Raw genomic sequence first — 14,471 nt, forward strand, 5'->3', positions numbered from 1 at the left:
AAATAAATTAACTTTTTGATGATATTCTAATTTTGTGAGAAGCACCTGTATATAGTGATGACTAGATGTCTGTGGCATCAAGTGACAGAGTATAGCAAATAGTACCTATAAGTGGCCACCAGAGGACAGCTGAATATCAGTGCTGGAGCAAAAAGGGCTAGACAGGGCAAATTGTATATTATTAAGATTCCTAGGCAGATTGTCATGCAGATTCATGCTCGGGCCATAGTCCTGAACAGCTTATCGGAAAAAGACATCTGATCGCATTTTATTTAGCTTCTTTTGATCCATGTGCACATATAGATGGTTTAGGTGGGGCAATACTGAAATTCCCTTTAACGACTCCCTACAAGGCAGGATTTACTCGGCCCCTTAAATGGATGATCATACAGTCTTGGCCCTTCTCTTTGTTTCCGTCTTATGGGTCCCTGGCATAACAGACTTTAACCCCCATACAGATCATTTATTCAGCTCATAGGTGCTATGAAACTTCCATTTGCACCATTCATGTCTGTGCCGGGAGTGACCCAAGCAACCTGCAGGTTCTCTCTGCCTGAGTACAATCTTTCCGCAGGAATGTGAACACAGTCTATATTTTTTTCCAAAACTTACTGTGAGCGCTCCTCTATCTGCCATTTTCATGATATCTTCTCCACCCCACAGTGCCCCACTGGGAATATACAAGGTGTGACCAGAGATCTTGGCTTGTCCTCTTAGTCTTCTCTCAGTGCCTTCATCAGCTAGGGCTGTGGGGGATCCAACCTTGAAAGATGAGGGGACAATTGAATGGTTGAGTCCATATTTAGAAGAAAGATGAGGATCTGCTCACTTTTTGTTGATCAGTCATGGCTATCTGTATGGGTATGTTGTGCCTTCAGCTGGTTGGTGACTACTCTGCATTCTATAGAGACAGGTGTAAAACTCTGCTTAGTCTCCACGAACAGGAGGACCTACAAGAAGCAACAACTTCACCATTAGTGGGCATTCTGGGCACATACTTCATATTTATGGCTCAAGATCACCAGGCAACTCCACATAATTGGACATGAGAAAAGGATTAATTTTGGGTACATTTAGACTGGGCTTCCATTGGATGTTGGAGAAACAGGTCAGAAGCAGGGTTGTCATCAGGGCATTACTACCCTTACTAGTGTATGGGGCTCAGTGAGCAGAAGCAAAAAAGGGGGCCCTAGACATGCCATATTGACACTATATACAGAACTCCTATAAATAATGTCACCGGTGATCACTGTATTACCTGTACACTATACACTATATGCAGAGCTCCTGTGTATAATGTCACTTGTGATCCCTGTATTACCTGAAAACTATACACTATACATAGAGCTCCCATGTATAATGTCTCCGGTGATCCCTGTACTATCTGTACGCTTACATTATACACAGAGCTCCAGTATATAATGTCACCGGTAATCACTGTATTGGCTGTACACTTGCACTATATAAAGAGCTCATGTGCATAATGTCACTGATGATCACTGTATTACCTGTACACTGTACACTATATACAGAGCTGCTGTGTATAATGTCACCGGTGATCACTAGGGTTGAGCGAAACGGATCGGACAAATTAAAAAATCGCCGACTTTCGGCAAAGTCGGGTTTCATGAAACCCAACCTGATCCTAGTGTGGGATTGGCCATGAGGTCGGCGATCTGCGCGCAAAAGTCGCGTTTCGTATGACGCTTTCGAACAAAAACAGAAGGGAGGGCACCATCAACACTAGTAAAAAAGACGATAAAGGGGATCTACCCAGAGATATGTCAAATAAGGGTATACAAAGCACAAAAAGAAAAGAGACATACCAAAACCTGGGGACCACCCTAAATATAAATATATGTATAAATTTTATTTATATGAATCCGAACAACACATACCACATAGACAGTAGAAAGAATATAAAACCAAAAGGATTAAAAACACCAATACTAGAGACCATCCCAAAGAGAGAAGGTGAAAATAAGACCCCCTGGACCCCAAACAATGGGTCTAGTATGCACTTGACAAAGAATACATCATATATGAGTAGCTATACAATAAATAGTTGTAGGACATGGGACAAGAAAAAAGGGGGTACTGGTAATGTCAGTATGGACAGAGTATTATGCCCATAAACCTAATGAAAACCAATACAACAAAGTGGTTGGTTGATCAAAGTGCTACAATAACATTTATATGCACATATATGAAAAGCCCACCCAAAAGAAAAAATAAAAAATAAATAAATGGTAGACCTTATATAACCAGCCAAACTGTACAAAAACATCCAGTACCCAGGTATTGACAACTGAATAAATTGATTCAACTGCTAGAGGACACATACATATATATCCAGCATATAGCCGTAATGCATGAAGAGTGGGGAACTAACCCCATCAGTACAAATAAATGCCAAATATATCTACCACAGTCGGATGCATAGTGTCAAACCACAAAAGACAAAAGGTGTAGTACCCACACAAAACTATCCATGAGGAAAATGCGCTGTAAGGCCAGAATATGTATAACAATAAATAAATAACAGAGTAGATTGCTGTCATCCACAGCGCATATACACATGGAGAGAGAGTGGATACATAACCTATTGAAGCGTGGTAGGGGAGCCCGAGAAGACCAATAACGGCTGCTGATCTAAAAAATCATGCTCCAAGTCCCATGTCCGAACAAAAAGGAAGTGCGAGACCCGAAGGAGGGGTCCGGGGGGGGTTAAACACCCGACGCGTGTCGCCACATCTGTGGCTTTCAGCGCCATTTTTCAGCCAATGAAAGAGGACGCAGAGTGTGGGCAGCGTGATGACATAGGTCTCGGTCCCCACCATCTTCGAGAAGGGCATGACAGTGATTGGCTTGCTTTCTGCGGCGTCACATGGGCTATAAAGGGGCGTGCACGCCGGCCGCCATCTTACTTCTGCCGATCTTAGCATAGGGAGAGGTTGCTGCAGCTTCATCAGAAGAAGGGATATAGTTAGGGAGGGAAGATTAACCCCCAAACCACTTGTGCTGTTGCGATTTCCACTGTCCAACACCACCATTTTGTTTGCAGGGACAGTGGAGGCTATATTTTTGTGCATCAGCTCTGTAGCTTATTAGGCTGCCTTGTAAGGCTCCCTGATAGCTGCATTGCTGTTTGCACGCTGCTGTGCAAACCAACTGCTTTTTTTAAAAGCAAAAATCCTGTTGCTCCTTTCTGCACAGTTATCTTGTTTATTTGTCCACACTTTTGTGTGCAGCAGTCCTTTTTATTGCTGCCATACTTTTCCTGAGATTATTGTAGGGAGATTGAAATTGTACTACAGTCCTTGTATTTTTTCATATATCTTCCAGCCACTTTCTGCCACTTACATTGTGTTGTTTTATGCACTGGGTCTGAGGTTTGGTTCAGTCTCCCAAAAAAAATAAGTGAGATTCAAATTCTCACAAAGTGGATATACTGCAGTCCTGTTAGTTTGTGGTATGTCAGCCAGCCACTTTCTGCCACTTAGATTGTGTTGTTATATACACTGGGCCTGAGTTTTGGTTCAGTCTCCCCCCCCCAAAAAAAAAAAAAAATTCTCAGTCCTGTTAATTTGTAGTATATCAGCCAGCCACTTTTTGCCACTTACATTGTGTTGTTTTATGCACAGGGCCTCAGGTTTGGTTCAGTCTCCCAAAAAAATAAGCGAGATTCAAATTCTCACAAAGTGGATATATTTCAGTCCTGTTAGTTTGTAGTATATCAGCCAGCCACTTTCTGCCACTTACATTGTGTTGTTTTATGCACAGGGCCTGATGTTTGGTTCAGTCCCCCCCCCAAAAAAAGGGAGATTTAAATTCTCAACAAGTTTATATACACCTTCTACCTTGCTTTACAGTACCATTTAACGGTTGTTATTTTGGTTAGAGTCCGTGGGCGGTGGTTGCCACCTGGTACTGATGGTGGTGGTGGTGGTGCATCTGGTGGTAGTGGCAAAAGCACAATAGCACCTAAGGCTGGAGGTGTTGAGCCACCGTCATCGTCTGGCTACACAAGGCCTCGAAGGCTCCCTTATCTGGGAGTAGGAAAACAGCTTTTAAAGCCGGAGCAGCAGGAAAAAGTTTTGGCTTTCCTTGCTGACTCAGCCTCTAGCTCTTTCGCCTCCTCTTCAGAAAGTTCCAAATATAAAAGCAGCAAGTCGTCAGTGGATGCTCCCGGTCAGGAACAAGACGTTTCCTTGTGTCCTTCACCCAAACCAAAAGTGAAGGATGCATCAGGCGACACTACAGGTTACTCCATGGAGCTCTTTACACATACCATGCCTGGGTTAGAAAGGGAAATTGTTAACTGCCCATTACAAGATGACTCGGACATGGAGTGCAGTGATGCACAGCCACAGCTAGATTATTATGCTGTTCCATTGACTCAGATCACTACATTGCCCTCACAGTGTACTGAGCCAGAATCTGACCCTGCTGAGACTATGGTGCCCCATCCCGAACACTATAGCACCTTACACGGAGACACAGAGGAAGGTGCACATGACATTGAAGAGGAGGTGATAGATGACCCAGTTGTTGACCCACATTGGCAGCCATTGGGGGAAGAGGGTGCCGCTGCCAGTAGCTCAGAAGCGGAGGAGGATGATCCGCAGGAGCCATCTACATCGCAACAGCTGTCATCTGGCAGGCCCGTATCAGGCCAAAAATGTTTGTCAAAAACAAAAACAGTTTTAGGACAGCATGGCCATCCGGTGAAAGTAGCACAGCGTGCAATGCCTGAAAAGGTATTTTATAGTAGGAAGAGTGTAGTGTGGCAATTTTTTAACCAAGATCCGAATGATCAGTCAAAAGTTATCTGTAAGAAATACTCAAAGACCTTTAGCAGAGGGAAGAATCTTCAAAATGTAAATATAACGTGCATGCTTAGACATTTAACCAGCATGCACTTGCAAGCCTGGACTAACTACCAAACGTCCTGTACCTTTGGTGCACCTGCTTAGAATGAAGGTAGTCAGTAACGCTACATTGCTCCCCTCACTGTAAGGCCACCGGTTAGGACACCACCAGCAGCAAATGTGGAGGCATCGTCGCAAGGCCAAAGCAGTCAGGAAATCACAAGGTTATTGGTAGGAAACACTGCATGTATGCCAACATCAAGAATACCATCACCAACCCTCTCTCAATCCGCCATGTCCACCACCTCCACCGCTAGTTCCACCATATGCAGCTCTCAGCTCACCCTACAAGAGACTCTCGTTAGAAAAAGAAAGTACTCATCCTCTCATCCGCGTACACAGGGTTTGAACGCCCACATTGCTATACTAATCTCGTTAGAGATGATGCCCTACCGGTTGGTTGAAAGTGAAGCTTTCAAAGACCTGATGGCGTACGCAGTACCATGCTATGACCTACCCAGTCGACACTTCTTTGCGAGAAAAGCCATCCCAGCCCTCCACCAGCATGTCAAAGAGGCAATCAGTCAGTGGAAAGGTGCACCTCACAACAGATGCAATGGACCAGTAGGCATGGCCAGGGACATTATGTGTCCATCACGGCGCACTGGGTTAATGTGGTGCATGCAGGGTTCACAGGGGACAGCCATAGTGGGACAGTTCTGCCTAGCCCACGGTCTAGGAAACAGTTGGCTGTAGGTGTTCGCCACCCCTCCTCCTCCTCCAGAAGCAAAAGCTCGTCCACAGAGTGCAGTCGCATGACCACTCCATCCGCAGCTGCCAGTGTTGCACACGAGGTGTCCCATTATCGAACAGCTAGTGGTAAGCGTCAGCAGGCTGTGTTACAAATGAAGTGTTTGGACACACCGCGGAAGTACTGGTCGAGTACTTGCAGCAACAAACTCAGTCATGACTGGGCAGTGTACATCTTGAGGCAGGCAAGGTAGTCAGTGACGAAGCCGCTGTGGAGGTGATACGCGTGGGGTTCTCTCCACACACCCTTTTCTGATTCCATGCCGGTCACTTAGGGCATGGATAGCTGCATGGCATTTTAGAGCCAGTTTATCTGTGGGCTTCGGCTTATTTTCTTCCACATTCAGCTGAGTATAGACGGCATTATATCGCTTTCATTGTTTGCATGGGCTATCAATCTTGTTGACTGTTTTCTACCCTGGTTGATGGTCTTTTGGTGAGCTTTTGGACATTTTTTTTTCCTTAGGCTCGCTATGCTGATACATCTATAGGGAGTGCTGCACATAGGGTCTGGTTTTCCTTATCTACAGGTCTTTTGCACGTCATAGAGACCTCTCCCTTTTCAGCTATTATATATATATATATATGCTTCTTTGCAAACATGTGGTGATTTATACTGCCCTATTTATCTTACTATATTATGTTAAAATATTTCTTGCAGACATATTATGTGTGATTAGGGGTGTTTTGTACACACTTGTTGTATTTTTAATGTTTTTAGATGTTCTTTGCTGTGGTGTTTAATAAACTATTTGGTATTTTTCTATTCCTTGTGGTTGTGCTGGCCTGTTTGTAGTCCAATCTTTTTTTTCTTTTCTTTGCCATATACATTATTGGACTAGGCACTGCACCCCTCTCTTTTTATCCAATACAGCTTGAGTGCACCCTTTCTTATATTTTGGAAGACATGGAAGACCACCAAAACAGTCTTGCAATAGCTCTCTGGGTGGCCGCGACTCCCAGGTGTCCACTGAGAGCAGATTCGTGGAACTACCAGAAAACCTCTTAACCGATTCTGAACTGGGATGAAGAGCTTGTTATCGGGCAATGACAGAGGAGCAAGAGACTGAGCCTCACAGATTTCAAGTTCCAATTCGGAAGACACCCCAGCCACAACCGCTCCATGCTGAAGAATGGAGGAAGCAGGTTCGTGAGGAGATATTGGATCCAAGCTGAGAGTTAAGGCATCAGCCTTCACATTCTTGGAACCAGGCCGAAAGGTGATAGAAAAATGAAAACATGAAAAAAAGCGACCACCTCACCTGTGGAGGAGTCAAACATTTGGCGGACTCAATGTAAGGAAGGTTCTTATGGTCTGTAATCACCATGATCCGATGATCAGCCTCCTCCAAAAAATGATATGAATTGGAGTTTCAATCCCAACTGTCCCTATCTTACTCTTGGACACCAAGCTTGAGTCAATGAAGTTCATGGATGACCCACAGTCAACGAAAGCTGAAGTGGGTGTGTAACCATCCCCACAACAAAGTTCCATCTCCAACAAAATCTTTTGAAATGAGGAAAAAGGTACCTGAGAGTCTGGGTGAGCTCCTCGGCAATCACCAGACTAAGGTGTTTCACGGGAACTTGTTAGTCAGTGGGCAAGAGGGGCAGTCCTTTTTCCAATGTCCAGGACTTCCACAATAAAAATATCATTTCCCTTCACGTCGTCGCTTCCTCTCCTTCTCCTTAAGGTTGGTGGCCCCAACCTCCATAAGGTCCGTATATGGCACAATATCAGAATTAGCATTATGTAAAGGAACCTCTCGCTGCATTACACCTCTCTCCTGCAACCTCTGATCCATACAAATGGCCTGAGTCATGGCCTTCTCCAAGGAGCTGGGTGGCGGATGGAGAGCCAGAGCATCCTTAAGATGATCTAACAGTCCTCTCCTGAACTGACATCTTAGCGCAGAGTCATTCCAGGGCACTTTGGTGGACCACCATATAAATTCTGAACAATACCATTCAGCATTGAGTTTACCCTGGTAGAGATCCATGATCGTATCCTCTGCCACCCTGGTCCAGTCTGGTTGGTCAAAAATCAGTCCTAAAGCCTCAAAGAACCTACCCACAAACGTTCAGGGGCAGTAGCAGGTAAAGAAAAAGCCCAAGTTTGAGGACCCTCCCGGAGTAAAGAAATTATTATCCCCACCCATTGACTCTCATCACCTAACTATCCCTGAATGTCCGGAACTTCTTCTGTTCTCCGGAGAAAGTATCTGGGAGACTGACCGTTGGTTCAGGAGAATGTAACAAGACATCCATGGGGTCTGAGTGCTTACAGGCTGATTGTGTAGTAGAATCCTGAAAAGACTTAACCGCCTCAGTAAGTTCCCTCTGGAGTTGATTATGGGAAGTGGCCAGGGCTCTATGTTCCACAGATAATTCCTGCATCATTTGAGTCAGATTAGACTTCTGATCTGCCAGGGTATGAAGCAGATCCATGAGGAGATGAACAAAGAAAAAAATCTGTCTAAGGTTCAGTTATAATGTCATGCTGCAGCTCTGCAGGTAAACGCAAACTCCACTAGATGGCAGCAGAGTGGAGAGAGGGCTGAAATCCTGCTCAGACCAGACCAGCAGAACTGCAGCAAGGCTACCACCAGATGGCAGCAGAATAGTCAAACAAGCCGGATCGATACCAGAGAGTAATGTAGTACAAATGGGAATACTGAACACAGAGTCAGAGGAGCGCCAAAAGGTCAGTACCGGTCCGAAGCAGAAGTACCAGAAGGAAGATACAGAATCAGGGTGGAGCCAAAGCAGAGTCGAGGAGCGGTGAATCCAAACACGAAGGGAAAAACAGAGTCGGGGTGTGAAGAGAGGAATGAACAGACACAGGAAAACACAGCTAAACACAGCAGGACACATCGGTGTATCACCAGAGTCAGCTACACACACCGTAGGCAGGAAATATAACTGACACTGCCTACAGGATGCAGAGCAGAGAAACAGCAGACCTGACACCAGAACGAGGCAGAGAAAGTTAACTTCTGACATGACCAGACCGGGGAAAGGAGAGACAAGACCCAAAACCCGGTCTGGATCATGGCAACTCCTGTGTATAATATTACTGTTGATCACTGTATTACCTCTACATTAACATAATATACAGAACTCTTGTGAATACTGTCACTGGTGATCACTGAATTACCTGTACCCAGACACTATATTACAGAACTCCTGTGTATAAAGTCACTGGTGATCACTGTATTATCTGTACACTGACTCTATATACAGAGCTTCTGTGTGTAAGGTCACTGGTGATCACTGTATAATCTGTACACTGACACTGTATACTGAACTCCTGTGTATAGTGTCACTGGAGATCACTGTACTACCTGTAGACCATAAACTATATACAGAGCTCTGGGGTATAATGTTAGTGGTAATTACTGTATTATCTGTACACCATTAGTATACACTGCATACTATGTGCAGAGCTCCTGTGTGTAATGTCACTTTTAGTAATATTAGCATTGCGGTTTTTTTTTATTGATGATCAGTATTGTAGTATTTGGTCACTATGTGATTGTAATGTGTAGTCTGGTCACAGTATAGTGGTATTTGTTCCTTGTATGTGCTATTTTTCAGTCACTATGTGGCGGTAGTATGTGTTCAAGTCACAGTGTAGCGGTATTTGTTCCTTGTATGTGATAGCATTCAGTCACTATGTGGTTGTAATATGTGGTCAGGCTATGGTGTGGCAATATTTGTCCTCTGTATATGGTATTCTTCAGCCACTATGTTGTGGTAATATGTGGTCTGGTCATGGCGTGGCAGTATTTGTTCCTTGTTTTAAACACCATAATCCATTGAAGCAATAAAGATTAGCTGTTAGATATGAAGAAATTCTAACTAAGTTTAAAATTAAGGAAATGCTATTATTCATGAAAAATAAATACACTTTAAAAAGACAGGGTAAAAAGTTGTCCCTTATATGTGTTATTATGTGGTCACTAGGGTTGAGCGACTTTAACTTTTTTAGGGTCGACTCAGGTTTCGCGAAACCCGACTATCTCTAAAGTCGAGTCGAGTGAAATCGGCCGATTATGGCGAAAAGTCGGGGATCGACCGAAACACGAAACCTAATGCAAAGTCAATGGGAATTTTTTTTTTCTCTCTCTCTCTCTCTCTCTCTCTCTCCTCCGTCCCTGAACAGAAAAGCTGGTGTTACACATCTCTAATCGCTACAGCGCACAAGCGACAAGATGACGATAGGCGTCCATGCCCCTAAGACCTATGTCATCACTCTGCCCACGCTCCTTCATTGGCTGAAAAAATGGCGCCAAGCGCTTCATACGAAACGCGACTTTGGCGCGAAAGTCGCGTACCGCATGCCCGACCCCACACAGGGATCGGGTCGGGTTTCATGAAACCCGACTTTGCCAAAAGTCGGCGACTTTTGAAAATGAACGATCCGTTTCGCTCAACCCTAGTGGTCACTAAGTGGTGGTGACATACTGTCTGGTCACAGCGTGGCAATATTTGTTCCTTGTACAGTATGTGGCATTATTCGGTCACTATTTGGTGGTAATATGTGGTATGGTCATGGTGTGGTGATAATTGTCCCTCTATGTGTTATTATTCTGTCGCTAAATGGTGGTACTATGTGATCCGGCTATGGTGTGGTGACATTTGCCTTCTGTATGTGGAATTATCATGTCACTGTGTGGTATCAATATGTGGTCAGGTCACAGTGTGGCAATGTTTTCCCATCTCTATATTATAATTTGTCCTCTATGTGGTGGTAATATGTGGTCTGGTCATGGTGTGGCAATATTTGTTTCTTGTATGTGGTATTGTTCGGTCACTATATGGTGGTAATATGTGATCTGGTCATGGTATGTAAATATTTGAACCATTCCTTTTGTTATTATTTGGTATTTATGTTGTGGTAAAATGTGGTCTGGTCACAGTGTAACAGTATTTGTTCCTTATATATGGTTTTATTAGAACACTATGTGGTGTAATATGTTGCCTGGTCATGGTGTGGCGGTATTTGTCCTCACTATATGGTATTATTCTGTCACAATGTGGTGATAATTAAAGATGAGTGAATTTGTATGGAAAACGTTCACTAATCTCAAATTCAGCATGAACGTAGCACATTTGGACTCTTGTTCGATTTCACGAGCATTTTTACTCCAAGGCGATAAAATTCGGTTACAGTTCAGTAAAACATTGCGTTTCCCTTAATACTTTTGTTATTACTTTGGCTAGGATAGTGTTGATTTATGATGAACGGGGGGACGTGTTTGATGAGGCGAGAGGATGTGTCTAGGTAGCTTAGTGGCGGAGTGTATTTTTTTCTTTTTTTTTTCTTTAATAACTTAATGTGTGTACATTCCGGCAACCAATCAGGACGGAGAAACCATCCACAGGTTCATGACAAAAAGTATTCTGTGGTTGGTTGCCGAAGTCACATGTCCCTAAAATATAAAAAGTGGACATCTTGTTTTGCTGGCGCAATTTTCTGAGTGTCACAGAGCAGAGAAACCGCTCCTGATAGTTCTGCAAGTGAACTTGTCAGTTTGCTAGATAAGATCCTGTTTTGTGTGAAATCCATCTTTCGGCATCTAATTAGATTATGCAAAAACTGTGGTGCAATCTCAGGAGGCACCATTTGCTAATCCAAATCATTTGTGATAAAACTATGTTTCAGTGAGTTATCAGATTCTCTGATGTCAGGTTGTGTAGTGTTGTGAATTCAGCTTTTGGGCTCCCTCCGGTGGTTGTAGAGGGTAATGCACTTGTGCCTGGACTGCAGGAGTGGACAGGTGTATCTACTAATTGCAAAAGTGCCAGTTGTCCATTGTTCTGGAAGGATTCACTTCCCTGCTGGTCTCCCCAGTTTGCTGTGCTTTTCTACAAAGATAAGTCCTGGCTTTGTTTTTGCTGTCCACCTGCAGTTGACCTTATAGTTCTGTGCTTTTTCATGTTTTTGTCTTGTCCAGATTAGTCTGTGAAGGATTTTTTTGCAGCCTAGCTATTTCTCTGGAGATGCAGATATACCCCCCATGTCTTTAGTCAGATGTGGTGATCCGTATTTTCTGCGGTGGATATTTTCTAGTGATTTTATACTCTGAGGCAAGATAGGTTTCCTGTTTCTGTCTTTAGGGGTAGTTAGATCTTAGGCTGTGCCGAGGGGTCTAGGGAGTGTTAGGTAACCCCCACGGTTGCTTCTAGTTGCGCTGCTAGGTTCAGGGTTTGCGGTCAGTACAGGGACCACCTTCTCCAGAGTCCGTCTCATGCTGCTCCTAGGCCACCAGATCATAACAGTACAACTGGACAACAATGAGTTAATTGCATCTCAGAAGAAGGGCGGGAGGCTTTTGAGCCATTTTTTTTCCTTAGCCTGTTTGGTATTTTCCTCCCTCTTTACCTCTGGGTGGCTACGGAGTCTAGTATTAACATGAATGTTCAGGAGTTAGTTTCTCGGGTGGATCAGCTTGCTGCTAGGGTACAGGGTATTTCAGATTTCATTGTTCAAACTCCTGCCTTAGAACCTAAGATTCCCACTCCTGATTTATTCTTTGGTGACAGATCCAAATTTTTGAGTTTAAAAAATAACTGTAAACTGTTTTTTGCATTAAGACCCCGGTCTTCTGGTGATCCTATTCAGCATGTTAAAATCATCATATCTCTGCTGCTTGGTGACCCACAGGATTGGGCATTTTCCCTGGAATCTGGCAATCCTGCTTTGCTTAATGTTGATTCGTTCTTTCAGGCATTGGGGTTACTGTATGATGAGCCTAATTCTGTGGATCAGGCTGAGAAAATCTTGTTAGCCCTGTGTCAAGGTCAAGAAGCGGCAGAATTGTATTGCCAGAAATTTAGAAAATGGTCTGTATTGACTAAATGGAATGAGGATGCCTTGGCGGCAATTTTCAGAAAGGGTCTTTCTGAATCCGTTAAAGATGTTATGGTGGGGTTCCCCACGCCTGCTGGTCTGATTGATTCTATGTCTCTGGCCATTCAGATTGATCAGCGCTTGCGCGAGAGCAGAGTTGTGCACACTGTGGCGTTGCCCTCTGAGCGGAGCCCTGAGCCTATGCAGTGTGAAAGGATTTTGTCTAGAGCTGAACGTCAAACATTCAGGCGTCAGAATAGGTTGTGTTTTTACTGCGGCGATTCTGCTCATGTTATTTCTGATTGCCCTAAGCGTACTAAGAGAATCGCTAGTTCTGTTGCCATCAGTACTATACAACCTAAATTTCTGTTATCCGTGACCTTGATCTGCTCATTATCATCATTTTCTGTCATGGCATTTGTGGATTCAGGCACCGCTCTGAACTTAATGGACTTAGAATTTGCCAGACGTTGTGGTTTTCCCTTGCAGCCTTTGCAGAGCCCTATTCCTTTGAGGGGCATTGATGCTACACCGTTGGCTAAAAATAAGCCTCAGTTTTGGACACAGCTGGCCATGCACATGGCGCCAGCCCATCAGGAAGATTGTCGTTTTCTGGTGTTGCATAATTTGCATGATGATATTGTGCTGGGTTTTCCATGGTTGCAGCTACATAATCCGGTGTTAGATTGGAAATCAATGTCTGTGACTAGTTGGGGATGTCAGGGGGTTCATGATCAGGTTCCTTTGATGTCAATTTCCTCTTCCCCCTCTTCTGAAGTTCCTGAGTTTTTGTCTGACTTCCAGGATGTATTCGATGAGCCCAAATCCAGTTCCCTTCCACCGCATAGGGACTGTGATTGTGCTATTGACTTGATTCCAGGTTGTAAGTTCCCTAAGGGCCGACTTTTCAACCTGTCTGTGCCTGAACATACTGCCATGCGGAGCTATATTAAGGAGTCTTTGGAGAAAGGGCATATTCGGCCATCTTCTTCACCGTTGGGAGCGGGGTTCTTTTTTGTTGCCAAGAAGGATGGCTCCTTGAGGCCCTGTATTGATTATCGCCTCTTGAATAAGATCACGGTTAAATTTCAATACCCCTTGCCTTTGCTTACTGATTTGTTTGCTAGGATTAAGGGGTCTAGCTGGTTTACTAAGATTGACCTTCGAGGGGCATATAATCTTATTAGTATCAAGCAGGGTGACGAATGGAAAACTGCATTTAATACGCCCGAAGGCCATTTTGAATACCTTGTGATGCCATTCGGACTCTCTAATGCCCCATCTGTGTTCCAATCCTTCATGCATGATATCTTTCGGAGTTATCTTGATAAATTCATGGTTGTATATTTGAATGATATTTTGATTTTTTCCAATGATTGGGAGTCTCATGTGAAACAGGTCAGGATGGTATTTCAGATCCTATGTAATAATGCTTTATTTGTGAAGGGGTCAAAGTGCCTCTTTGGAGTGCAGAAGATTTCTTTTTTGGGTTTCATTTTTTCTCCCTCATCTATGGAAATGGATCCGGTTAAGGTTCAGGCCATTCATGATTGGATTCAGCCCACATCTGTGAAGAGCCTTCAGAAATTCTTGGGCTTTGCTAATTTTTATCGTCGTTTCATTGCCAACTTCACCAGTGTGGTTAAACCTCTAACCGATTTGACCAAGAAAGGCGATGATGTGACGAATTGGTCCTCCGCGGCTGTTTCTGCCTTTCAGGAGCTTAAACGCCGATTTACTTCTGCCCCTGTGTTGCGTCAGCCAGATGTTTCTCTTCCATTTCAGGTTGAGGTTGATGCGTCTGAGATTGGGGCAGGGGCCGTTTTGTCTCAGAGGAATTCTGATGGTTCCTTGATGAAACCGTGTGCCTTCTTTTCTCGGAAGTTTTCGCCTGCGGAACGCAATTATGATGTCGGCAATCGGGAGTTGTTGAC

At 44.0% G+C, this 14,471-nt stretch overlaps 1 protein-coding gene across 4 annotated transcripts in view; it reads right to left on the bottom strand.

Annotated features, from left to right (window-relative positions):
* Positions 1 to 14,471, bottom strand: part of ASPDH (aspartate dehydrogenase domain containing) — a 205,338-nt gene that overhangs the window by 38,819 nt on the left and 152,048 nt on the right. For 3 of the 4 annotated variants that reach the window (XM_069726372.1, XM_069726356.1, XM_069726365.1), the window contains exon 5: positions 613 to 762. The exons of the other annotated variant lie outside the window; for it this stretch is intronic. In XM_069726372.1, the coding sequence (XP_069582473.1) occupies positions 613 to 762 (150 nt within the window). The remainder of the gene's footprint in view (positions 1 to 612; positions 763 to 14,471) is intronic. 4 annotated transcript variants of the gene reach the window in all.

Source organism: Ranitomeya imitator, chromosome 1, assembly GCF_032444005.1.
Source record: "Ranitomeya imitator isolate aRanImi1 chromosome 1, aRanImi1.pri, whole genome shotgun sequence".
NCBI classification, from domain to species: Eukaryota; Metazoa; Chordata; class Amphibia; order Anura; family Dendrobatidae; genus Ranitomeya; species Ranitomeya imitator.